This window comes from Sphaerodactylus townsendi, linkage group LG05 (genome assembly GCF_021028975.2).
Source record: "Sphaerodactylus townsendi isolate TG3544 linkage group LG05, MPM_Stown_v2.3, whole genome shotgun sequence".
NCBI lineage: Eukaryota > Metazoa > Chordata > Lepidosauria > Squamata > Sphaerodactylidae > Sphaerodactylus > Sphaerodactylus townsendi.
In genome coordinates, this window is record NC_059429.1 from 136,853,573 (window position 1) to 136,879,246 (window position 25,674).

A 25,674-nucleotide genomic window follows, 5' to 3' on the forward strand; every position below is an offset into this window, starting at 1 on the left:
CCTCATTGGGGTATATAAGAGCAGCCCAGTTTTTATGAGCCCATGGAGGACGAGGTGGGACAGACTTGACTTGGCAAGTTCGATAAGGAAGGTACGGTTCTGGACAGACTGTTGGAATTAGGATTATCAGGTCCTCCGTGACCACCGGACGGGAATAGTGTGTCAGGTTGTCAGACCAAGAATGGGGAACTCCTGGAGGTTTGGGGGTGGAGTCTGGGGAGAACGGGGCCCTCGGTGGAGTACAAGGCCATAAAGTCCACCCCTCTGAGCATCCATTTCCTCCAGGTGACCTCTGTCGCCTGGAAATCAATTGTAATGGCAAAAGATCTCTAGCTACCACCTTGAGGGCGACAATCCTAAGTCAGAACATCTCCACTTGATTCAGTTTCTTAGTTCCATTGTCTGCTTTTATGTAGTTAAGAACATAAGAACAAGCCAGCTGGATCAGACCAGAGTCCATCTAGTCCAGCTCTCTGCTACTCGCAGTGGCCCACCAGGTGCCTTTGGGAGCTCACCTGCAGGAGGTGAAAACAATGGCCTCTGCTGCTGCTGCTGCTCCTGAGCACCTGGTCTGCTAAGGCATTTGCAATCTCATATCAAAGAGGATCAAGACTGGTAGCCATAAATCGACTTCTCCTCCATCAATTTGTCCAAGCCCCTTTTAAAGCTATCCAGGTTAGTGGCCATCACCACCTCTTCCTCTCAGTTAGGACTGAGCTGGGATTTTGTTGGGGAAGAATTTTTGATATGTAAAAGAAAATTTCAATGGCAAAACCAGATGAGTACAACTATGTACTTTTTGGGCTGAAAAGGCCCCCAGGATCTTTAGTTTGGAGAGGAGATGTCTGAGGGGGGATATGATGGAAGTCTATAAAATTATGCCTGGGGTAGAAAATGTTGACAGGGAGAAATTTTTCTCTCTTTCTCACAATACTAGAACCAGGGGGCATCCATTGAAAATGCTGGGGGGAAGAATTAGGGCTAATAAAAGGAAACACTTCTTCACGCAACGGGTGATTGGTGTTTGGAATATGCTGCCACAGGAGGTGGTGATGGCCACTCACCTGGATAGCTTTAAAAAGGGCTTGGACAGATTTATGGAGGAGAAGTCGATCTACGGCTCCCAATCTTGATCCTCCTTGATCTGAGATTGCAAAGGCCTTAGCAGACCAGGTGCTTGGGAGCAGCAGCCGCAGAAGGCCATTGCTTTCACCTCCTGCAGGTGAGCTCCCCAAGGCACCTGGTGGGCCACTGCGAGTCGCAGAGAGCTGGACTAGATGGACTTTGGTCTGATCCAGCAGGCTAGTTCTTATGTTCTTATGTAGGATCAGAGCCTGCAGAACAAATGGCAACCGGGAGAATCCTTTCAGCTGCACACAAAATGTTGGACACAAGCTGAGGGTGAAACTGACCAGGGAGCCAAACGGTCAGGAAACAGCCTCTTTCCTTCTCTGATGGTTCTGCTGTCTGGAAAGGACCCAGAAGTACTCTTTTTAAAAAGAAGTGCTCTTTTAAAGACATCCCTCAGATGTCCCCCAGATATCTTTTTTTTGTGCTGTGTGGAAAGAGCCTATGATTCTATGAACTGAATAAATAGGGCCGTACGTGATCCGAACGTTCTTGACGGCAGTAGTGAAGGATGCATTTCTTTCATTTGTTCTTTTGCATTCATAAACATTTATTTTTCACACGTTAAAATGCTTAGACGGTTTTCCATGAAATCTGCGCTGTATTTATTGGACTGTAGGACAATTCAGTCCTTTCTAATGTCAGTGGCCCTTTAACAAGTGTAAATCAGGGTTGATTCATTTGTGTGAGTTCTTGATCTGAGATTGCAAATCTGAGATTGCAAATGCCTTAGCAGACCAGGTGCTCGGGAGCAGCAGCAGCAGCAGAAGGCCATTGCTTTCACCTCCTGCAGGTGAGCTCCCAAAGGCACCTGGTGGGCCACTGCGAGTAGCAGAGAGCTGGACTAGATGGACTCTGGTCTGATCCAGTTGGCTTGTTCTTATGTTCTTATGTTGATGTAAGCCGAATAACAGTTAGCATATCACTGCTCCTAAAAAGCTGCATTGGGGCTCTTTGATCAAAATAGAAGCAAGACGCTTCTATTAAACATCAGAAACTCATTAATTTTGGTTTTAAAGTGACAGCCGTGCCTCCCAGTCCCATACAATTTAATGGATTCTCCACCCAAGGAATCTAATGGAAGGTGCTTTGATTGACTCTTGTGAGTTTTGTGGGCTTCATGGCTGCAGTCTGCTAGTTTTTGCTTCTTCACTTTTTTTGCCCATATCTACGGCCAGCATCTTCAGAGGATTTTCACGGTGCCACGAAGAGAGAGGAACAAAACAGCGCGTCGCACACTGAAGACGGAGAATCAATATATTCAATGAATGTATTTAATGTATATTTTATAATTGTCCAGTTACTGAATCCAATAATTGTACACCCAGTTTTTTCAATTCAATTTCAATTCCATATAGAAAGTACTTCCCAAATGACTCGCGCGTTTATAAGTACGTTTTCACTCTCAGTCACAGACCAGGAAAGGGATTTGGGAGTCTTAGTGGATAGTTCCATGGGAATGTCAACTCAATGCATGGCAGCTGTGAAAAAGGCAAACTCTATGCTGGGGATCATTAGGAAAGGAATTGATAATAAAACTGCAAAGATTGTCATGCCCTTATATAAAGCCGTGGTGCTACCGCACTTGGAGTCCTGTGTTCAGTTCTGGTCGCTGCATCTCAAAAAGGATATTGAGGAGATAGAAAAAGTGCAGAGAAGGGCAACAAGGATGATTGAGGGATTGGAGCACCTTCCTTATGAGGAGAGGCTGCAGCGTTTGGGACTCTTTAGTTTGGAGAGGAGACGGCTGAGGGGGGACATGATTGAAGTCTATAAAATTATGCATGGGGTAGAAAATGTTGACAGAGAGAAATTTTTCTCTCTTTCTCACAATACTAGAACCAGGGGGCATTCATTGAAAATGCTGGGGGGAAGAATTAGGACTAATAAAAGGAAACACTTCTTCACGCAACGTGTGATTGGTGTTTGGAATATGCTGCCACAGGAGGTGGTGATGGCCACTAACCTGGATAGCTTTAAAAGGGGCTTGGACAGATTTATGGAGGAGAAGTCGATCTACGGCTACCAATCTTGATCCTCTTTGATTTGAGATTGCAAATGCCTTAACAGTCCAGGTGCTCGGGAGCAGCAGCAGCAGAAGGCCCTTGCTTTCACCTCCTGCACGTGAGCTCCCAAAGGCACCTGGTGGGCCACTGCGAGTAGAAGAGTGCTGGACTAGATGGACTCTGTTCTGATCCAGCAGGCTAGTTCTTATGTTCATATGTTCTTAGGACTGTTGCGTCACTCTGCCTCCCTGGTGTATTCATTTCCCCCTCTATAATGTCCCAAGCTGTCTTCTCCTAGGGCTTTTCATTCATGCTTTGCTTCTCAAATTGACTGGGAATATTTTGCAACAGGTCCAAGGCCCGGAGATGCTTCCTTTCCTGAGCTTGTTCATCCTTGGTAGCCTGCTGACCCAGAATGCCCAAGGAAACAGCCAACCTCTGGCCATTGCAAGACTAAGCCCTGAATTGCTACAACACTGTAAGTCCCAAGCGGGTACAATTTGCATAGGAGGCAAAAATTGGCCCATTTCCAAGATGATTGCACAGAACAATAAATGCATAATATCTATGATCCTTCAGATACCCTGGTCCCAAGACATGTGGGGCTTTAAAGGTCGAAACCAACACCTGGAATTGTGCTTATGAGTGGTCCAGTAGCCAGTGTAATGGCTATGGTGTCAGGATCACAAGCTCCCAGTATTTTTCCCAACCAGCTGCAGCCTTTGAGCACTCAGTCCATGCCAAGAAGAAGAAGAAGAAGAAGAAGAAGAAGAAGAAGAAGAAGAAGAAGAAGAAGAAGAAGATTTTTCTCCTGTAAGGACACTCAACTTACAAACTCTTCTCTTCTTCTCCCCGCAACAGACACCTTGAGAGGTAGGTGGGGCTGAGAGAGTTCTGAGAGAACTGTGACTAGCCCAAGGTCATCCAGCTGGCTTCCCGTGGCGCAGTGGGGACTCGAACCTGGTTCTCCAGATTAGAGTCTACTGCTCTTAACCACTACACTATGGTCTCTCTCAAGGTTTTTTAAAAATATCTCACCAAAAGAACTGAGCACTTTCTTTTAGTATTCAGAGAATAGAAGGCATATAAAAAGACAAGATCAGTTTGAATTATGGAGTTTTCAAGCGGGAAAGTGAATTGTGACTTGCTTTACTAAGCCATTTGTGAAATGTGATATATTTATTACTTATATGTGCCCCTATGAGAAGGGGTGATTCCAGGCCGGAAAGTTCTGTTTCATCGGACCAGCAGTGGCGTAGGAGGTTAAGAGCTCGTGTATCTAATCTGGAGGAACCGGGTTTGATTCCCCGCTCTGCCGCCTGAGCTGTGGAGGCTTATCTGGGGAATTCAGATTAGCCTGGGCACTCCCACATACACCGGCTGGGTGACCTTGGGCTAGTCACAGCTTCTCGGAGCTCTCTCAGCCCCACCTACCTCACAGGGTGTTTGTTGTGAGGGGGGAAGGGCAAGGAGATTGTCAGTCCCTTTGAGTCTCCTGCAGGAGAGAAGAGGTATAAATCCAAACTCTTCTTCTTCTTCTTCTTCTTCTTCTTCTTCTTCTTCTTCTTCTTCTTCTTCTTCTTCTTCTTCTTCTTCTTCTTCTTCTTCTTCTTCTTCTTCTTCTTCTTCTTCTTCTTCTTCTTCTTCTTCTTCATCAATGCCTGTCTGACAAGTGATGATTTTTCAACAGGTAATATGAGGCATTGGGAGGAGGGGGCTTATCAGGAGTCACCCCCCCCTTTAGAAACCCAAAGACCCTGTGAGGTGGGTGGGGCTGAGAGAGCTCCGAAGAACTGTGACTAGCCCAAGGTCACCCAGCTGGCATGTGTGGGAGTGCACAAGCTAATCTCAGCTCCTCAGCTCAAGTGGCAGAGTGGGGAATCAAACCTGGCTCTCCAGATTAGAGCGCATCTCCTCTTCCACCAAACCCGCTAAAAACTGATAGGGTAGACCTCTATCTGCATGGCTGGAAATGATCTTGCAACTCCCCTCCCCCCAAAAAACGCCTCTGGTGGCTACTTTGTGCTTTGATTTCAGTGATTTCGCGACAGATGGACCCTCGGGCCTTGAAGGACCGCCTCCAAAGCTTACCCCTGGAAGAGACAGTCAAAGAAGGTCTCAGACAAGGCAATGGGGGAGGTTTGCTGACGGGGCTTCCTCTCGTGGGGGGATTGGTGAACAACGTTCTTGGCAACATCTTAAAGTAAGCACAGCTGTGTACATCAAGGGAGTCACCAAGTAGGGCAGCTTGTACAGAAATATGTAATTGTGTACCGAGATCCCATACATATATTTTAATGATGTCAATTATTTGTGCTCTGTAGAATCCGCCACTGTGTTTTCAATCTACAGATGTCGTATTCAAGACTTTTCCTTAATAGTTTACCTTATTTACTGTTGCTATATCGATCTATCAATAGATTGATAGACTGACATATTGATTTGTTGATAAAATTAAAGATAAAAATTAAAGATTATATTAAAAATTAAAGCACACATGCCTACCCCCCACTCCTGGACACAAGCATAAAGCCAGCTGATGTGTCATGCCCGCACCACTACAATGCCCCAAAATGACAACTCCCCAGCCAATTCTCTTTGAAGTCGCAGGAACCTTAACATGCATAATTTGCCTCTGAAAATATTTTGTTTAATGTGTTTCTCTTTTCTTTCTTTCTTTCTTTCTTTCTTTCTTTCTTTCTTTCTTTCTTTCTTTCTTTCTTTCTTTCTTTCTTTCTTTCTTTCTTTCTTTCTTTCTTTCTTTCTTTCTTTCTTTCTTTTTCTTTCTTTCTTTCTTTCTTTCTTTCTTTCTTTCTTTCTTTCTTTCTTTCTTTCTTTCTTTCTTTCTTTCTTTCTTTCTTTCTTTCTTTCTTTCTTTCTTTCTTTCTTTCTTTCTTTCTAACCCAGAATAAAGATCAATAAAATTACACTTCTAGACCTTCAAATAAAATTACATAAGCATGAAACGAAGATTATCGTGACCATTCCAGCTGACATAGAACTTGAAGTGAGGTGGTGAGTGGAAATTCATTGTTCTTTGAAGTGTGTGTTTGGGGGCAGGGGGCAGACCAAAAGTCGGCACAATAACGTGGGTCCTTGGAGGAGTCCAAAAACAGAGGGGGGCAGGGGAAGGGGTGCAGCATAGTTCAGGCTGAACGATTTCCAGGGCACCTGCCTGAGACTTCAGAGAATCATGTTCAATCATGGTGGTCTTTTCTTTCCATGTTTAGCCCACTCAGCCTGCTAGGAAGCATTCTTCGCCTGAAGTTGTACCTGGACATTCAAGTCGGAGTCCGTGTGGTCAAAGATCCATTGACTGGCCACATTAAACTGACCATTGAAAACTGCCACAACAATCCTGGTCACCTGAGAATCACCCTCCTGAATGACTAGTAAGATGGTCTCCTCTTCTTCTCGTAACACACAATTGAGTCTTCCCGTTTAGCCGTGAGGTCCAGGTTTATGTTTCATTCCTAGCTGTTGTGACACAAAAATATCCTGGGATGCAAATCTTTGACCTAGGAGCAGCAGTGGCGTCGGAGGAGGTTAAGAGCTCATGTATCTAATCTGGAGGAACCGGGTTTGAGTCCCAGCTCTGCCGCCTGAGCTGTGGAGGCTTATCTGGGGAATTCAGATTAGCCTGTGCACTCCCACACACACCAGCTGGGTGACCTTGGGCTAGTCACAGCTTCTCGGGGCCTCCTCCCAGCCCACACCTACCTCACAGGGGTGTTTGTTGTGAGGGGAAGGAAGGGTAAGGAGATTGTCAGCCAACTTTGAGTCTCCTGCAGGAGAGGGAGATATAAATCAAACTCCTTCTCCTTCTCCTCCTCCTCCTCCTCCTCTTCCTCTTCCTCTCCTCCTCTTCTTCTTCTTCTTCTTCTTCTTCTTCTTCTTCTTCTTCTTCTTCTTCTTCTTCTTCTTCTTCGTCTTCGTCTTCGTCTTCTTCGTCTTCGTCTTCGTCTTCTTCTTCTTCTTCTTCTTCTTCTTCTTCTTCTTCTTCTTCTTCTTCTTCTTCTTCTTCTTCTTCTTCTTCTTCTTCTTCTTCTTCTTCTTCTTCTTCTTCTTCTTCTTCTTCTTCTCCGAATCTTATTTCAACCTCCAGTCAAGAGTTAATAAAGGTATTAGTTGATTCTCATCCCTCCCGCATCACCTGTCGCCTGAGGCCAGTTCAGACAGAGTCAGCCTCTTGTCCACGGGATTGTTTGGAAAAACTGATGTGTGAATCACATGTATGTGGCTCTACCGCTTGGTGGTCACTTCTGCTCCCATAATGGCAGCTATATACATACAGATAGACTTACAGATATGGTTATATATAGCCGTGTGTGTGTGCATGCATGCCTATGTGTGTATATATAAAATATACCGATGTGGGAGCTAGCGTGGTGTGGTGGTTAAGGTGTCACACAAGGGCCAGGAAAACTCAGGTTCAAATCTGCACTCATGCCGTGGAGGCTAACTGGGTCACCTTAGGCCGGTCCTGCACTCTCAGCCCTGACCCTGGTTAGTATTTGGGTGGGAGACCTCCAAGGAATACCTGAGTCATGCCATGGAGGCAGAACATACACGCATACCTATGGGACCATATATCCTGGTACGTTCCCCAAAGAGTGCTTTGATCTGTAGGTAGTAAGCTACTGGTGGTCCCTAGCCCTCAGGAAGTTCACTTAGCCTCAACCAGGGCCAGGATTTTTTTGGCCCTGGCCCCAGTCTGGTGGAATACTCTGTCCGATGAGACCAGAGCCCTGCAGGACTCAGGCAGTTCTGCAGGGCTTGGATAACCTGGATAGCTTTAAAAAGGGCTTGGACAGATTGATGGAGAAGTCGATCTATGGCTACCAATCTTGATCCTCCTTGATCTCAGATTGCAAATGCCTTAACAGTCCAGGTGCTCAGGAGCAGCAGCAGCAGAAGGCCATTGCTTTCACATCCTGCAGGTGAGCTCCCAAAGGCACCTGGTGGGCCACTGCGAGTAGCAGAGAGCTGGACTAGATGGACTCTGGTCTGATCCAGCAGGCTCATTCTTATGTTCTTATGTTCTTAACAGCTGTTCCACGAGGCATATGGTTGAGTAAGCTATGATACCATCTGGCCTCCCCTTTTCTCCCACCTTCCTCAGGTTCCTAAATGTCCACAGTTTTATGCTGGGGGGGGGGGAGGAGAGTTAGGCAATCCAGAGGAAATGGCCTCTTTTTGCCCCCACATTCAGTTGAGTGGCCGAGCCCACTTCTCTCTCTGGTTGATGATGTGGACACTCTCACTGAGACCAGATGTGCAGATGATGAATCCGTCAATGAATAAAAATAACAATCGAACGCAGTGGCTTGCCTTAGACAGGCTGGACTCTGCCCCTGAGGTCAAAGTTATGTATCCCATATCTAAATAACTTTAGGATAATACACACAACTGGACTCCGTTGCTTGGGACACTTTATTTTATGGTAGTATAAAAAAATGATGAGAAATCATGCTAAAGGGAACCATCAACAGGCCTATCAAGAGGCGCGCTGCAGTTTTGAGGTCAGATCTGCCCCCACTCCCTTTGTACTTGAGATGGTGACATTCCATATTTGTTTCAGCAAAAAGAATCCGCTAGTCCATTTCCTCAATAGAACTTTGAGACTCGTGACAGACGTTCTGGAGAAGACAGTCCCCAACCTCCTGCAGAAACAAGTAGGTCTAATGCGCAGCTCTTCTCGAGTTCTCTCCTCAAGCACAAGGACTGCTCATCTGGATCAGCATCCTGACAGCCAACCATGGCACCACGAAGGGCTCCAACTCAGGGTTGGAAAATGCCTGGAGATTTAGGGGTGGACCCACCAAGGCAAGCTGCCAAGAATTGGGATGTTGGGGGAAGAGAGGTCGTTTCCCCACTTACCATCTGCGGTGTGCTACTCTCGCCAAGTAGTGCGGGGTCCCGCGGCACTCCCCGCTACAGGGGCGGCACCAATGCAGCCGCCCTGACGCTGCCGCTCTTGCGCCCTCTCAGCATGCGTCATTCCTGGCGCTCCTCAAAACGGCGCTTTTTGATGACCGCGCTCTCGCGGGGTCATGGGGAAGCCCGGGAGCGCACCAGAAATGATGCACGCTGAGAGTAGCGCGCAGCAAAGGGTGGTCGAAGTAAGTGGGGAAACGACCAGAGAAAGGGGAAGTAGGGGCAGAAAAAGAATGAGTTCTGGGGAGAAGCAGAAGGAGAGAGAACTAGGGCAGGTGGCTAGAAAGAGAGAGAGAAGAGAGAGTTGGGGTAGGAAGAGAGAAAGAGAGAGCTGGAATAAGTGGGCAGACAGAGAGAACTGGGCTGGGGGGCAGAAAGAGAGGTGGGTTAGTGGGGCAAAAATTGAGAAGATTAAGAGAGAGGGTGGCATGATGAAGAGTCAGAGGCAGACAAGAAGGGGGAGACCAGAAGCAAAAAGCTGGGAATAATATCCTCTTGCAGGTTCCCACTTGCGGGTTCCCACTTGCTAGAGTCTGTTGTATTTTTTCACACAATGGACTACCGTCTTCCCAGGCACCCTGGTGGCTCCCCCCCACCCTCTTTGCAAAGCCAGGATCCAGCGTTGCAAATGGAGGGCATACGTTTATGGAGATGGAGAGAACTCTCCCCATCTTCACAGGCGCCATGCTGGCCCTTCTTGGCAAAGTTGGGATGTTTTTTTGGGGGGGCACAATTCCAGTGTTTGTGCCGGGCTCCATTTTCAGTAAATAGGCCCCATTCGGGTCTCTTGCCCTGGGAGGCAGGCAGGCAGGCAGGCAGGCAGGCAGGCAGGCAGGCAGGCAGGCAGGCAGGCAGGCAGGCAGGCTGGCTGGCTGGCTGGCTGGCTGGCTGGCTGGCAGGCTGGCAGGCTGCCGGCAGGCCGGTTGGTTGGTTGGTTGGTTGGTTGGTTGGTTGGTTTTTCAAACTTATATACCGCCCAACTCCTGAAGGGCTCTGGGTGGTGAACAACAAGAAAATTCAAATACAAGTGCAAAATTCAAATTCAAATACAAATACAACATGAAAATTCAAACACAAGTTTAGTTTTCTAGAGCCCATTGTATTTTTTTTTGCACAATGGTTTTTATTGCTAGTGAGGTATAATCCACCTGTTTGTTTTCCATTTCCAGCTCTGCCCCCTTTTAAATGGTTTAGTGCAAAACGTGCTGGATTTACTTCAAGGTAAGCTGTAGCGTTGCAGTCAAAGCACAAGCATTGCAGTCCCAACAAGTTCGATCCTGACAAAAGTCCATTTCAGGTAGCCGGTTCAAGGTCGGTAAAATGAATACCCAGCTTGCGGGGGGAGTAAAATATAGACAACTGGGGAAGTGCAGTGGTGTAGCGCCCATGGGGCGTGAGCATGGCCGGGGCATGGCCAGGGACTTCCAGGGTAGGGTGGGGACAGATGGTACTGTGGCCGGGCGCAGGGTGCATATGCGGCCTAGGTGCAGTTTCCCCTCACTCAGCCCCTGGGGAAGTGTAGGTATGTGTATAAAGAAAGACGTAATCAGCAGAGATACAGAAGCAACATCCAGTAGGAAATAAGAGCCAAAGATACTTTGAGTTGCTTTATATGAAAGTTTGCTAAATTAAAGGATAGGGCTACATGGAATAAAAACAAATAAATGCTGTATTGCTCTGTTACATATTTATCATACTAACTGTACACTTAAGACTACATCTTGCTCTGCTAGAACAAAGAAAACAAGTAAACTTTATACCTTCTGATGCACATGCTCACTAACACGTAAGCAATGGCTATCTGACTGACCAATAGCTAATCGACAGGTCAACTCATTATAATATCACCTCAGCATCCTGTTTACATACAAGCAGATGTTAACCCTTTCATGACTGGTTGTGACAGGCATTTGCAACTACCAACAAGAAGGCAATGGGAAACCACCCCGTAAACATAGCCTGCCTAGTAAGATTTATACGATCTGAAGAGAAACCAGAGTATAGCCTGCCTAGTAAACATTATGATGTGACATCACCCCATGATGACCTCATGTTTGCACAGGAGACTACCTTTATCTTCAAGCTTCTCCTTGCTAGCCCTTTCTAATCCCCAAATCCTGACCATTGCAGTGTTCTTTTTTCACCTATCGTCCAAGAGGCACTTGTGTGAATCCATTTCTTCACTGGTAGGATTGCCAGCTCTGGGTAATACCTGGATATTTGGGGGTGGAGCCTGAGGAGGGAGGAGCATGTGGAGGAGAAGGATGTCAATGGGCTTTAATGCTACAGAGCAGTGGTGGCGAACCTTTGGCACTCCAGATGTTATGGACTACAATTCCCATCAGCCCCTGCCAATTGGCCATGCTGGCAGGGGCTGATGGGAATTGTAGTCCATAACATCTGGAGTGCCAAAGGTTTGCCACCACGGCCATAGAGTTTACCTCTGTGACGTTGTACCCCACTGAGGTTCCTCAAAAGTCTTAGACCCTGCTATGAGAATTGGCAGCACTCTGGAAGTGCCCCCTATCGCTTCCTTATGGGTTGACAACTTTCTTTGCTGTCTTCCCTCAGGTTCCTTGTCTTCACAAGTGCATGGAGAAATGTTCCAGCTGGCACCTGAGTCTTTCCGTCTTCACGATGGCAGCTTGAACCTTGTTTATGAAGTAAGTCTGCACTGATGGCCTCTGGTTCCCGAAGGCTCCCAGTGTGAGGGGCTCTTGTCCCCATCACTTTTTATCACCAATTCTGGGTGTGTTTTTCGCCCAGTTGGTGCTGGCAACTAGGCTTGTAGATTCAGGTGCACCGAATCCCGGATATGGCCCAAATCTGGGCGCATTCGGCCATATTCGTCCAGCCTGAATATTCGTGAATCTGAATGCATGACATTCTGGCTTTGGAGTTTTTTGGTGTTTCGGCCTGCAGGGGGTGCATTTGTGAAGCTAGCAGCAGCAAAGATGGCAGGGTCACCTCCAGAGACTGTTCTGATGATGTCACCCAGGTTTGGTGAAGCGTTTAGGGTGCAGAGAGGTCCAAAGTTATGGACTTCCTAAGTGTGATCACCCCCATCCCCCATTGTTTCCAATGGGAGCTACCAGGGAGATGATAGGGCTCATTTAGCCTTTTGAGGGGTCATAACTTTAGACCCCCTGAACCTAACTTCACCAAACTCAGTTGGTATCATCAGGAGAGTCTCCAAGGGAGACCCTGATGTTGTGGTGCCACTAGCTTTACAAATGTGCCCCCTGCAGGCACAAATGCAAAACCCACAAACAAATAAAAAAAATCAGACAGACATGGATTTTCCCAGTTATCCTCGAATATTCAGGTATATCCAAATATGTTATTTGTCTTATTCGGGCATACAGATAATTTCATACCTGAATAAATCTGAATCCGAATTTTACCGAATTTCTAGGGTATTGACCAAGCCTACTGGCAACCTTGAACCCACAAGCCTTAATTAATTATAGTGATTTGTTAAAGTTGGTGTGTGCCTGCCCCGCCTACCTCACAAGGTATCTGTTGTGAGGAGAAGAAGGGAAGAAGCTTGTAAGCCCCTTTGAGACTCCTTACAGTTGGGGAAAGTAGGGCATAAATCCAAACTCTTCTTTTTCTTCTTCTCGCACCTGAGTCCTTACCTAAGTTTCTGCAAGCCACAGCTTGCTTTCATGTTTTACCAAGCCTTCAGCCTGAGACAGTGTTTGAATAGATCAAAGAAGTGCAGCATGACACAACTTCTTGACAGCGGCCACCACAGTGTTAATTCTGTCCTCTTTCAATCCTCTTTCACAGCGTATTTTTTGTTGATTCTCATTCCCCCTACACTTGGATTTCCTCTGGGTTTGTGTGTGGATGTGTGGGTGTGACAGTGGTGTTTGATTGAAAGAGGGTATTCGATTAAAAGAGATACTTATTAGCAGAGATGCAGATGCAGAATCCATTGGGAAAGAAGAGAGCTGGAGATACCTTGAGTTGCTTTATATAAAAGTTTACTAATTTGAAAGGGTTAGGGTTACATGGAATAAAACAAATAAGTGCTGCACTGCTCTGTTACATATTTAAAGTACTAACTATACACTTAAGACTTCATCTTGCTCTCTCTTCCTACTTCTCTGTCCATGTGGTCTTCTCCATTGAATCAAAGAACACAAGTTAACTTCATACCTTCTGATCTACGTGCTCACTAATTGTAAGGTTGTGGTGTGTGTGTTGTCCGTCCTTGGAAAGGTTTCCATTGAAGGCTTTTGGCTGAACTATACAGGGAAGGGGAATTTCTCTGTTTTGGTTATCTTTCACTTGCTTGCTAGTCTGGTGTGAAACTGTGTGAAATTCTGCTTTGTTTATAATCTTTCAGCGGAAACCTTTCCAAGGTCGGACAACACACACACCACAACCTTACACTAATATGTAAACAATGGCTATCTGATTAGCCAATAGCTAATCAATATACCAGGTCATAAAGCCGTGACTTTAGCAACTTTGGGGGAGTCATCCGAAATCTGGAACGGGCTGTGAGTGGGTGACTGCATCAAGTGCCCAGTTTCTTTTTCCTGACTTCATTGTCAGAGAACATTTTGGCCTGGGTTTGGGTATGGCGAGCTTTCTCACACTATGGATTCTCCCTTGTTTTTGTTTCCCAGGGTCAGATACAGATGCCCGGAGGACAGATTGTTACTCTCCCCCCAGACTCTGTCCCGATTTCTGCCAAGCCCCTGGAAGGATCCCCCATGAACATGATCTTGAGTGGCAAGTACGTTGCCTTAGCTTTACGGGCTCTCCTGCCTCCCCGGGTCTTCAACCTCGGCCGTCAAAATGAGGTGAGCCTGAAACCTGGTTGGACAAGGAGAGGAAGTGATCTGGTCATTACTTCCCAGTTGCCCCGTCCACTCTGCCCAATCATGCCACTCTTTCTCTTTCTTTATATCTTCCAGGTTGCTGCATTCAGATCACAGATAGCAGCTGTCATACCAAAGGTACCTTTTTCACGCTCCCCTAACCCCTTTCACATGCTCTTTTGTTTATTCCTTGAAATAGATGGGTGGTTTAAAGGTGATGTTGGACAGCAGAAGGACTCCTCTAAGAGACCTGGCGCCTGTTCAGCGTCTCACAGGAAACTGGTCAGTCCCCAAGGGCTGTAGCTTTGCACAGGGAGCATCCAGAAGGCTCTGTGGGAATTCAAAGCCCCACAGCCCACACCAGTGTTAGACTGAATTCTGCAGTGCGTTTTCCTCCTTGTGTTTAAAATATTTTGGACTTGTTCCTGTGCATAAATTTGGACTTATTACTGGACATGTACAGAATACCTACCCAATAATGGATTCCATATAAAACGTGTTGATGGAATCAATAATATGGACTGAGACATATTCATTATATGCATATACATGGTTTTGCATTGATTGGACACTTACCTTATGAACAGTGGAATTGATGGGAGAGTATGAATTAAATACTTACCTGAATGAATATTGGATAAGTCGAACTTACCTTTTGGATATTGTTAATAAGAAGTGATTGTGTTTATAATTATTGAAATATAAAAAATATGAACAATGATATAAATCTATGCATGTATATATATATATATATATATATATATATATATATATATATATGATTAATGAAATATAAAAAATATGAACAATGATATAAATCTATGCATGTATATATATATATATATATATATATATATATATGATTAATGAAATATAAAAAATATGAACAATGATATAAATACCCTATTTCCTGCACTGCTCTCATCTATATATATATATATATATATGATTAATGAAATATAAAAAAATATGAACAATGATATAAATCTCTAATGTATATATATATATATATATATACTATATATATATATATACTATACTATACTATATATATATATATATATATATATATATATATATATATATGATTAATGAAATATATAAAAAATATGAACAATGATATAAATCTATGCATGTATATATATATATATATATATATATATATATATATATATATATATATATATATATATATATACGCATACGGGAAATTAGTCACAGCCAGAGTGCAACAGTAGTTGTGGTCTTATTACTGATATTTACTGCTGCACCCCCTTTTTTATGTGATGACTTAATGACAAACCTCAGCAGGCCTTTACTAAGCCTGGGTGGGTGAAGGTCTTCCTTTCTGCTTCTCAAATCTTGCAGGCTTCCAACATTCGGGTGCTGCAAATTGCTTCCGGGCTGCCCTCGCTCTCTCTGGCAGTCGGCAAGGTCGAAGTGTGGCAGCCTGTCGAAATCAGGGCCTTCGCGGAACATCCCACAGAAGCTGACAGACCCCTTTTGACCATCCGTGTTGTACGTATGAGGCCAGTGACATCACACTGCAGCTTGAACTTGGAGAGGGCTTGGCCTCTGGCTGGGACTCAAGAATGTTTCTGCTGTCTCTCGGGGCTGGAAGGCTGGCCCACGAAAGCCCGGGCAGTGCCTCTAATGTGAGCCTGAACAGTACTGGAGTGGCACCTTATGCTTCCTGCAGCACTGCAAGACATTATGAAGAATGCTTGTGCAGTGAGCCCTCTTCTTTGGTGCCCCCAAAAGTGTTGCCACTGCAAGCAACCTGGGGCAAGCCATCTTGGTGGTGTGTATTTTCTATGGGCCTTCAAACAATATCAGTTCAATATTATTCCAGGAAAAGTTAATCTGTGCATGAAGCAAAGGCATGCAAGTTGGTATTCATGACCTCTAGATTGTTGACCACTTTTTGCTTTATTTCATGACCTCCCCCCTCCCTCCCTCCCACTCTCCCTCCCTTCCTTCCTCCCTCCCACTCTCCCACTCTCCCACTCTCCCTCCGTCCCTCCCTCCCTCCCACTCTCCCTCCCACTCTCCCTCCCTTCCTTCCCTCCCTCCTTCCTTCCTCCCTTCCTCCCTCCCTCCCTTCCTCCCTCCCACTCTCCCTCCCTCCCTCCCTTCCTTCCTTCCTTCCTTCCTTCCTCCCTCCCACCCTCCCTTCCACTCTCCCTCCCTCCCTCCCTTCCCTCCCTCCCACCTCTCCCCACTTCCCACCCCTCCCTCCGCCCCTCCCCCCCTCCCTCCCTCCCTTCCCTCCCTACCTCCCTCCCTTCCTTCCCCCCCTCCTTCCTCCCTCCCTTCCTCCCTCCCTCCCTTCCTCCCTCCCTCTCTCCCTCCCTCCCTCCTTCCTTCCTTCCTTCCTTCCTTCCTTCCTCCCTCCCTCCCTCCCTTCCACTCTCCCTCCCTCCCTCCCTTCCCTCCCTCCCTCCCTTCCCTCCTCCCTCCCTCCCACTCTCCCACTCTCCCTCCCTTCCTTCCCTCCTTCCTCCCACTCTCCCTCCCTCCCTCCCTTCCCTCCTTCCTCCCACTCTCTCTCCCTCCCTCCCTCCCTTCCCTCCTTCCTTCCTTCCTTCCTTCCTCCCTCCCTCCCACTCTCCCTCCCTCCCTCCCTTCTGCAAAAGTTAATACTGTATTAAAAGGGTTGACAGCCCCCCCAAAGTTCCCCATTATGAGCTGTCCAAAAAACCTTGAGAAACAGATTGCCCCAGATTCAATTCACCAGCACCTGCTCGGGTGAATTTCCTTTATGTGAATGTGCCAGCTTGCGATCTCAAGTGGGAAGCTTGGAAAACATTTTCAGTCTCCCCCCTTTTCCACAATGGACTGGGCAATCAGCCCCTCGAAACAATTCCTGGTCTCCATTACGTGATCCCCCCTTTTTCCTTGAGAGCTCTGTGTTGAATCCCTGCTTCAACGCTTCTTACTGCGATTCTTTATTGCTCATGTACTTGAAGCTTTGAAGATTCGCCTCCCCACCTGCGCAAAAACCCCCAACAGAAATTATTGAAATCAAACAAGTGAGGGGAGATGGGCTCAGAAAAGGAGGAAGTTCAGTGAAGCATGGGAAAAGTAGTAAAAGGATCGCACAACTGAAGATGTTTTCAAAATGTTTTACCCAGAGAATCATTTTAAAAGGAGGTTCGTTTAAAATGTTTTGAGGGGGGAAATAAAATATTTGGGAATAAAAATTATGCAGAACTCCGTGGAGGAAACATTTTATTTTTTTGCCTCAAAATGTTTTTAAAAGTTTGTGTGGGAAGGTCTTGTAATGTCTGAAAAGGACTGTTGGGTCCCCCATTTCTTTCATTGGGACCCTTCTTGGTTTTTTTTAGAATGTAGTTCCATTTCAGGCTGTGTGTCTCTCAGCAACAGCTGAGAGCATTTAGACTTCATCTCTTAAATTACAGACTCTTGCTTTGTTGGCTCATCCTTCTATTGCTGATGGGAAAATGATGTTCACTCTTCATCGTCCACGGTAAAAATCCCATTTCTTACGCACTATTCTTTAGCCAAAGCTCTCTTCCCTGGACCTTTGGAGACTAGATCTTAATTCTAGACACATTCTAGAGACTCAGCTAGGTTGGCCAACTATGAATTGGGTAATTTCTGAAGAAATGTTTTGGGGGTAGAACCTATGGAGGGAAGATTTTGGAACAGGGCTGGAGAAATTGGGGAGTGGGGGTGGAACAGGTCAGGGACCTCAGAAGCATATACTCTCATAAGGTCAAACCCTTCCTCCCCGCCCCCCCACCCCAGTGCAGCCATTTCTCTGGAAGAACTTACATATGTTGTCCGGAGATCAGTCATAATTCCAGGGGTCTCTGGGCCCATCTGGAAGCTAGCTTCAGCCTCCATCCCTAATTTTTGTATGCTATACTTAGTTACTGTCAATGTATTTTGACTGGCTGTTGTGTTACATCTCTGAAGATGCTAGCCACAGATGCAGGCAAAACGTTAGGAACAAGATCTACCCACTTTTCAGGCTGTGTGGCTGTGGTCTGGTAGATCTTGTTCCTAACGTTTTGCCTGCATCTGTGGCTGGCATCTTCAGAGGTGTAACACAGACAGAAGTGTACAAGTGTACACAATTTAAATTATTTGAAAATTCTTGTCTGCCTTATTTTATTCATTGTGACTGTTTGGGGTGAAAACAAATCTCAAACATTGCTGCAAAATTTCAGGATGAATTTTGGGGAGCCCACAGGGTATGTTTACATTGTCTATGTTTTGTTATCTTGTTAAATTATTTGAATCCCACCACCGGGAGCAGTTGTTGAATTATTTGAATCTCACCACTGAATGCCAGCTATGTTTAGTTCTGGCAATAGAAGTCTAAATGCTCATTCCTGATGCTGTTTCATAATAAACAAATCAGCTGAATACAGAGTCTTGTTATTGAACAATCCAGGGGGGCAAGATACCAACCTGCTTTTGAAATATCTAGGCTGGGTCCGTGAGCATCCCAAAGCTCTTAACTTACTTTGCAAATGCCAAGTCCATTCCATGAAGGGCTGTAGAAAACAAAAATGTTTAACAAAGAGAACATTTTTAATGGTTACCTTTTATTCTCTTTCTTTCCAGAATTGCGAGTCTCGTTCCGGTTAGCTCTTCCATTGGAAACTTTGATGTAAGTGCCAAGTTTCAACAGAGGGGGCGCTGTAGCTAAAAATGATTCAGGTGGATTGCCATGTTGGCCTCAAGCAACAGGGGGGGGGAGTTTGAATCCAGTGGTATCTTTAAGACCAACACAGTTTTATTCTAGGTAGAAGCTTTCATGTGCGGGCCCATTTCTTTGGAGATGTGTCTAAAAAATGAAATAAAACTTTCTTGGTCTTAAAGGCAATACTGGACTCCAATGTTTTTCTGAAGCTAAAATTGTGAGACAGGAAGTCCCAAACTCAAATCTGCTCCCTACCACAAGTGCTCAGTGGTCTCAGACGAGCCCCTTTCTCTCTGCCCCAACCCTTTTCTCCTTTATAATATGGACGGCAATTCTGGTCTACTTTACACAGTTGTCGTAAGGATGACCTGAGGCATGTGCAGTGTTTGGAGTGCCCCAAAATGCGAGGAAGATGATGGTACATTTGACCTCCTGCAGACACTCAGAACTTCATTTGGAAGGATAAATCAAAAAGGGGAGGGGTTTTGTTGGGGATGCACTGAGGGGGATGTTTGGGATGCAGAAGGAAGGATGTGGAAGAGTAAAGACTCATTCTCTGGTATGCTTCATCAGCCCTGACTTGGCTGGCCCAGGATAGCCTGATCTTCCGAGATCTCAGATGCTACGCAGGGTTGGCCATGGTTAGTATTTGGATGGGAGACTGATAGACACAGAGCAAAAGCTCTGCCAGGTTAAAATAAACCAGTTCCACTTAGATTCCTCCGTTTCAAAGTTTTATTCATTCAAAACTATAGTTTTGGGAGATCTCCTGTGAACTCCAGGGAGGAGTTTCAGAGCTACAGTCAAACCTCGGAAGTCAACGCCTTCAGTGATCGCCGATTTCGAAGAACTCCGATCGCCAGCCGCACCTGCAAGTCATCGGAAGCCTCGGCTTCCGGCGGCTTCCGAGGCTACGCAAACGCAATTGCGCGTGCACAAACGGTGTTTGCTCATGCGCAAACAGCATACCTCGGAGTAGGCTGTTTTCGATGTTCGCTGGCCGTCGCCGGACGGATTATTATTATTATTTATTTATTTATTTATTAAACTTTTATACCGCCCCATCCTCCAGGGGCTCCGGGCGGTGTACAGCATAAAACATGGTAAAACAAGCCACTAAAATCTTTAAAACAGCGGTAACAAACATTAATAGTAATAATAATAATAATAATAATAAGAAGAAGAGGCGTTCGACCGGCCCCATATTTCATTAAAATTTTCCCAGAAGAAAAGAGGGGAGGGGAGGGAGGCGAGCCACATAGATGATAGCCTAAATAACAGGCCGACCGGGGCATCCGGGGGCACCATTTCAGCTGACTGAGATCCCTCCAAAGGCGTCAGCGAACAACTCCGTTTACAGGCCCTCGCGGAACTTCGTTATAGATTCCCGCAGAATGGCCCTCGACAGTCGGAGGAAGAGGTGTTCCACCAGGTCGGGGCCAGAGCCGTAAAGGAGGCCACAGCCCCAGTAGAACCAGCCGCGATGTTGAGGGCCAGGGACCACTAATAAATTAGCCTCCCGTTGGCGGAGAGGTCGTGCAAGGGACGCATGCGGGGTGATCGCGGTCTCGAAGATAATTTAGGGCCCTAGGAGAAGTAAAGGCCTTGAAGGTCAACACCAACACCTTTGAAGATGATCCGGAACTCCACCGGGAGCCAGTGCAGTTGGCGCCAATACAGGCTGGATATATGATCATAGATGGCGCTGCCCGGTAAGTAGTACGCAGCCGCTGCATGCTCGGACCAGTTTTAGTCTCCGGATCAAACGCTAGAAGGGAAGACCCGCGTAGAGTGGAAAGTTACAATAGTCTAATCTGGAGGTGACCCGTTGCATGGATCACACAGTGGCTAGGGTTCGCTTTGGGAGAGGAAAGGAGCCAGCCTCAGCGGGCCTGACGGAGGTGGAAAGTTGCAGCTCGGTTGTATGGGCTTCAAATCTGGGTCTCCATTGAGAAGAGACAAATTCAGGTGGGACCCCAGACTCTACTACACGGCAGGGGGGTCGGCGCCAATGTGACCCCCTCCCACAACCGATGGCTGGAAACTCCTGTTCCCCCCCTCGCGGCCAGAGCCAGAGGGATCTCCGTCTTCGATGGGTTCAGTTTTTAACCTGCTCTTTGCCGCGAACCAACCGTAGCAACCGCCTCCAAACAGTGCTGGAGAGCCGCAGGGGCGGCGACTGCTCCCCCCTCCATCAACAGAATGAGCTGCGTGTCATCAGCGTACTGATGACAGGTCAGCCCAAACCTCCATACTGAAGTTCGAGCAAGGGGTCGCATATAGATATTAAAAAGCAGCGGGAATATTAAAGCCCCTGGGGTACACCACAATCAGCGGGCACTTCCGGGAGGCCTGTTCCCCGCACCTCACTTTGCTGACTTCGACCCCGGAGAAACGAGGCAATCCACTGGAAGGACACGATTGCCTCGCACGCTTTTGAATGACCAGGCGGTGGGTCAAAAGGTGAAGTGGTCGACCGTTTCAAGCCCTTCGCGGTGAGATCCTAACAACACCAGCAGCGCCGATCCGCCTCGGTCGAGCTGAATACGAGGAGCATATCTGTGACAGCGACGAGAACAGTCTCGTCCCATGCCCAGCACGGAAGTCGGACTGGAAGGGGTCGCAGGCCGATGCGTCATCCACAGAAAACCTTGAAGCTGCTCCAACACCACTCTCCCAATTACCTTCTGCAGAAACGAAAGATTCGAAGGGGGGCGGTAAGTGGCGACATCGCTCGGAGCTCATGGTGGTCTTTTTAAGAGTGGGCGGACCAGCCACTGCCTTCCCCTTCAACCCATCCAGGAGAGACTCCTTGCTTTCGAGGGAGCCATTGATGATACTCAACAGATGGGGTCGTAGCTCCACCCTGCAGGTTTTTACAAGCCAGGATGGGCACGGATCCAGAGGACAAGTAGTAGGTCTAACAGCAGCTAAGGTCCTGTCAACAGCGGCTTCGGAGAGCAAGGAAAACTGGGCCAAACAAGGGCCTGAAGACAGCAAGGGAGCCTCCAGTTCACTAATTGTATCCAACGTGGGGGGAAGATCCTGGCGGATTACCGGCGAACACCAAGGTTCCACTGTGTATATGTGTATATGTGTAGTGTGTGTATATATATACACACACACATATACATACACACACACACACACACACACACACACACACACACACACACACAGTGGTGGGATTCAAATAATTTAACAACTGGTTCTGGTGGTGGGATTCAAATAATTTAACAACTGGTTGTTTACAAGCACCATTTTAACAACCGGTTCTGCAGAAGTGAACCTGCTGAATCCCACCACTGTGTGTGTGTGTGTGTGTGTGTGTGTGTGTGTGTGTGTGTGTGTGTGTGTGTGTGTGTGTGTGTGTGTATGGCTTAAAACATAATATATTATTTCTATCAAAACCCCCAACCTGCAGAGGCAGGCAGTGGAAAACTACCTCTGCTTATCTGCCCCAACCTTTGCTTCATTCCTTTGTATCTCTTATTTTCAGGGTCAACTTCTGACTGGTGTGATGACACGACTCTTGTCTGCCTCCCTTTTACCACATCAGAACAGTAAGCAGCGGGTTCCGGGTGGTCTGTCTTTGGCACTTCAGCGATTCATAAAGGATTTTTAAAAATCTGTGTCAAATTTTACTATAATGCCCAGAAAGAGCCGGACCCATTGGCTCAAAAACTAAGAGCCAACATTTGCTAAGGAATGTGGCTAGTTAAGAATATAAGAAGAGCCCTGTTGGATCAGACCACTGAGGGTCCATCTAGTCCAGCCAACCAGTTCCTCAACTTCCTCTGAAGTTGAGGCCTTCCCCAGATGTTGCCTTCTGACACTGGGGCATTTTCTGCACGGGCCATATACAGTGTCCCAGGGACGGCAAAAACGTCATCCCTGGCTTTCCCCGGGCGCCATGAAGTTGCCCCTGAAAACCTCACTAAACAAGCAAGGTTATTGAGAAACAGCGGCGTGGTATGAACCGCGTTGCCGAGAAGCCGCTGCTTTCCCCGTTGGCTCCACTCACCTTCTTTTGCAGCGTGGAGGTCGCAGGGCAGCGTGGGCGGGTCTAAGCAGTCCTACAGAGTAGCTGTGCAAAAGAAGGTGAGTGGAGGGAGACCACCGTGAGAAGCCGCCTCTCCGGCTGCAGGGGACGTCAGGGCTGTGTGCACGCTAGCGTGCGAAAAGTCCCTGAGCCTCCGCCGGCATAAATTATGCCGGTGGAGGTGCGTTTCCGCCCATGTGCGGAAAGGGCCTGGGATTCAGAGGTTGAGAGGATTTGGAGGTTCCCTGTAGTCATCATGGGTAGTAGCTACCCAGAGACCTAACCTCCAGGAATCTATCCAATCCCCTTTTAAGACTATCTATGTCTATGGCCATCATTAAATCATTTGCTATTCACACTGTATAAATGTGCCTGTTTTTAACTGTTCCTTTCAGAGATCCTAGCTGAAGGGATCCCGATACCCTTGGTGCAACAACTTGGCTTGAACTCCCTACGTGTTTCGGCTGGCAAGGTAAGGATTTGTCCAGTGATGCAAGAGGGAGGGGGCAGCCTTCAAGTGAACATCCCTGAGAAAAATGTGTAGATTGCACAATGACAGGATTAGTTAGGGCTGACAACTTCCTGGCACGGTTTGGAGATCTTCTGGGATTACAATTTATCTCCAGACTGATCAGTTCTTTAGGGGAAAGTGGCGATACTGGAACATGGACTTCAAGGAATTATCCACTTTAGAAGTTCCTCCCTCCTATTAGCTCCCATTGGAAACAATGGGGGATGGGGCATCCTTTTTGGGAGTCCATAACTTTGGACCCCCTGAACCAAACCTCACCAAACCTGTATGGTACCATCAGGAGAGTCTCCTAAAGATACCATGAAATGTTGGTGCTACTAGCCTAAAAACTGCACCCTCTGCAGGCCAAAAACTGAAAAAACACTAAAAAAATACAAAAGCCAGAAACCTGAATCCTCCCCCCGGCGTGCGCCCGGTGCAACGTGCACCCCCTGGACCCCTTGTAGCTTTGCCTCTGGCTATTCTGCACAGTAAAGTCCAGCTGCAAGGTACATTGAAAGTGCATTGAAGGTGCATTATTCTGCATGTGCGGAAGGGGCCTTGGAGAAGAGCCATGAAACTGGCTTAAAATTGGTTGCACAGATAGAATGAACAGGGTGTCTTCAATGTATTGTTGATGAACATGGTGTCTCCCTTCTGTAGGATGGCCTCCTGGTCTTTGTTCCACCAAACGGGGTCCCTGTAAGTGCCTGAATGAACTGAAACAGCACCCCTGTTGAGATGGATGAAGCTGACTGAAGACAGAGAACGCTGCTATTCCTTTTCGTTGCTTTAAAGCCTGTTGCCTTCGCTGACTGCGATTCTTGTCTCAGGGAGCTAAGAAGAGAAACAGCTGTTTAACCATCCAAGATCCTGTCTATCATGCATTTAACTCAGTGGTGGGATCCAAACATTATAGTAACAGGTTCCCATGGTAGTGGGATTCAAACAGTGGCGTAGCGCCAATGGGGCTGGGCGGGGCACGACGGGGCGTTGCCGGGCATTCCCGGGGTGGGGCATTCCTGGGCGGGGCTGCGCCGGTCCTTGGGCGGGAAACGAATGCACGCAGGTGCAGGCTGCCACGCACGCCGATGCACCTCCTGCTAGACTGCTTCAAGTTTTGCGTGCTACTGCTGAGAGGAGAGGCGTAACTAAGGCAAAAATCACATGGCAAAATCACCAATTAGTAATCCCCTCTCGGCACACACAAATAATTAGTAACCTACTCTCGGGAACCTGTGAGAACCTGCTGGATCCCACCTCTGATTTAACTCCTGCCAAGATTCCACTCCTGCCTTTGAAAACCTTGATTTCAGCAATTTGAAAATAGTGTTTTTTGGTATTCTGTCACACGAAAGCTGACGTTTGCTATGGAGGTTCGTCTGTTACGTTTAGAAGACATTCTGCTTGCTTCTCTGTTAGGGCCCTTCCGCACACGCAGAATAATGCACTTCCAATCCACTTTCACAATGGTTTGCAAGTGGATGTTGCTATTTCACACAATAAAATCCAACTGCAAAGTTCATTGAAAGAGGATTGAAAGTGGATTATTCTGCATGTGCGGAAAGGGCCTTATTAGACTGCAAATAAACATTCCTCTTTGCAAAACTCTCCTGCTTCTGGTGTCTGCTATGTTGGCCGCGGCTACAGTCAAAAATGTCTTCCTCAAGGTACCCCAGAGAAGGTCAATAGAAGACTTTATCCCAGCCAAGGTCATTGAGCGCTTCGACCCGGGTTTGGTCTTAAGAACATAAACATAAGAACTAGACTACTGGATCAGACCAGAGTCCATCTAGTCCAGCATTCTGCTCCTCGCAGTGGCCCACCAGGTGCCTTTGGGAGCTCACCTGCAGGAGGGGAAAGCAATGGCCTTCTGCTGCTGCTGCACCTGAGCACCTGGTCTGCTAAGGCATTTGCAATCTCAGATCAAGGAGGATCAAGATTGGTAGCCAGAGATCGACTTCTCCTCCATCAATCTGTCCAAGCCCCTTTTAAAGCTATCCAGGTGAGTAGCCGTCACCACCTCCTGTGGCAGCATATTCCAAACACCAATCACACGTTGCGTGGAGAAGCGTTTCCTTTTATTAGTCCTCATTCTTCCCCCCAGCATTTTCAATGTATGCCCCTTGGTTCCAGTATTGTGAGAAAGAGAGAAAAATTTCTCTCTGTCAACATTTTCTACCCCAGGCATAATTTTAACCACTCCCTAAAATGTGACTTAAGGAAGAGAATCCATAATGGAAGAGCTGGAGCACGTTGTGATGAGAATGGCTGAAGGAAGGCATAAGACATTTCCGCTGATATTTTGGCTCAGCCAAAAAAGGATGGTAACAGACAGTTGCTAACCTTGTTTTCAATGTGTTGTTTACAGCTCTTTTCTTACTGGCACTTGCTTTGAGTTCTTCTGCCCCTTGAGTGCTTTGCCCTCGGGCGTTTCCTGGCATCCGCGCCCTGCTGGGAGCCAAATGGCTCCCAAATGGCACCATTCTGAGCTCCTGGCCCGGATGTGGCCCTCCGCTTGGAATTAATGGCTTTGCTTC

The 25,674-nt window shown here is 46.9% G+C and overlaps 1 protein-coding gene across 1 annotated transcript; it reads left to right on the forward strand.

Annotated features, from left to right (window-relative positions):
* Window positions 1-55: 55 nt before the first annotated feature.
* On the forward strand, window positions 56-24,100 carry BPIFB1 (BPI fold containing family B member 1). Its single transcript, XM_048498060.1, has 17 exons — window positions 56-91; window positions 3,486-3,612; window positions 3,996-4,007; window positions 5,172-5,337; window positions 6,042-6,149; window positions 6,365-6,526; window positions 8,716-8,809; window positions 10,241-10,292; window positions 11,643-11,734; window positions 13,712-13,888; window positions 14,003-14,044; window positions 15,275-15,424; window positions 17,329-17,396; window positions 18,503-18,548; window positions 22,081-22,144; window positions 23,019-23,095; window positions 23,798-24,100. Exons 2-17 carry the CDS (start codon window positions 3,501-3,503, stop codon window positions 23,846-23,848), a joined length of 1,473 nt encoding a protein of 490 aa, XP_048354017.1. The 5' UTR covers window positions 56-91; window positions 3,486-3,500; the 3' UTR covers window positions 23,849-24,100.
* Window positions 24,101-25,674: the final 1,574 nt, after the last annotated feature.

What these genes read in the sequence shown, in the direction of transcription:
- BPIFB1 (XM_048498060.1), top strand. Translation starts at nt 3,501, where the DNA reads ATGCTTCCTTTCCTGAGCTTGTTCATCCTTGGTAGCCTGCTGACCCAG. An exon ending in ACCTCGGCCGTCAAAATGAG is followed by an intron (nt 13,889 to 14,002) that starts GTGAGCCTGAAA and finishes TATATCTTCCAG; the next exon opens with GTTGCTGCATTCAGATCACA. An exon ending in CCCTTTTGACCATCCGTGTT is followed by an intron (nt 15,425 to 17,328) that starts GTACGTATGAGG and finishes CTTAAATTACAG; the next exon opens with ACTCTTGCTTTGTTGGCTCA.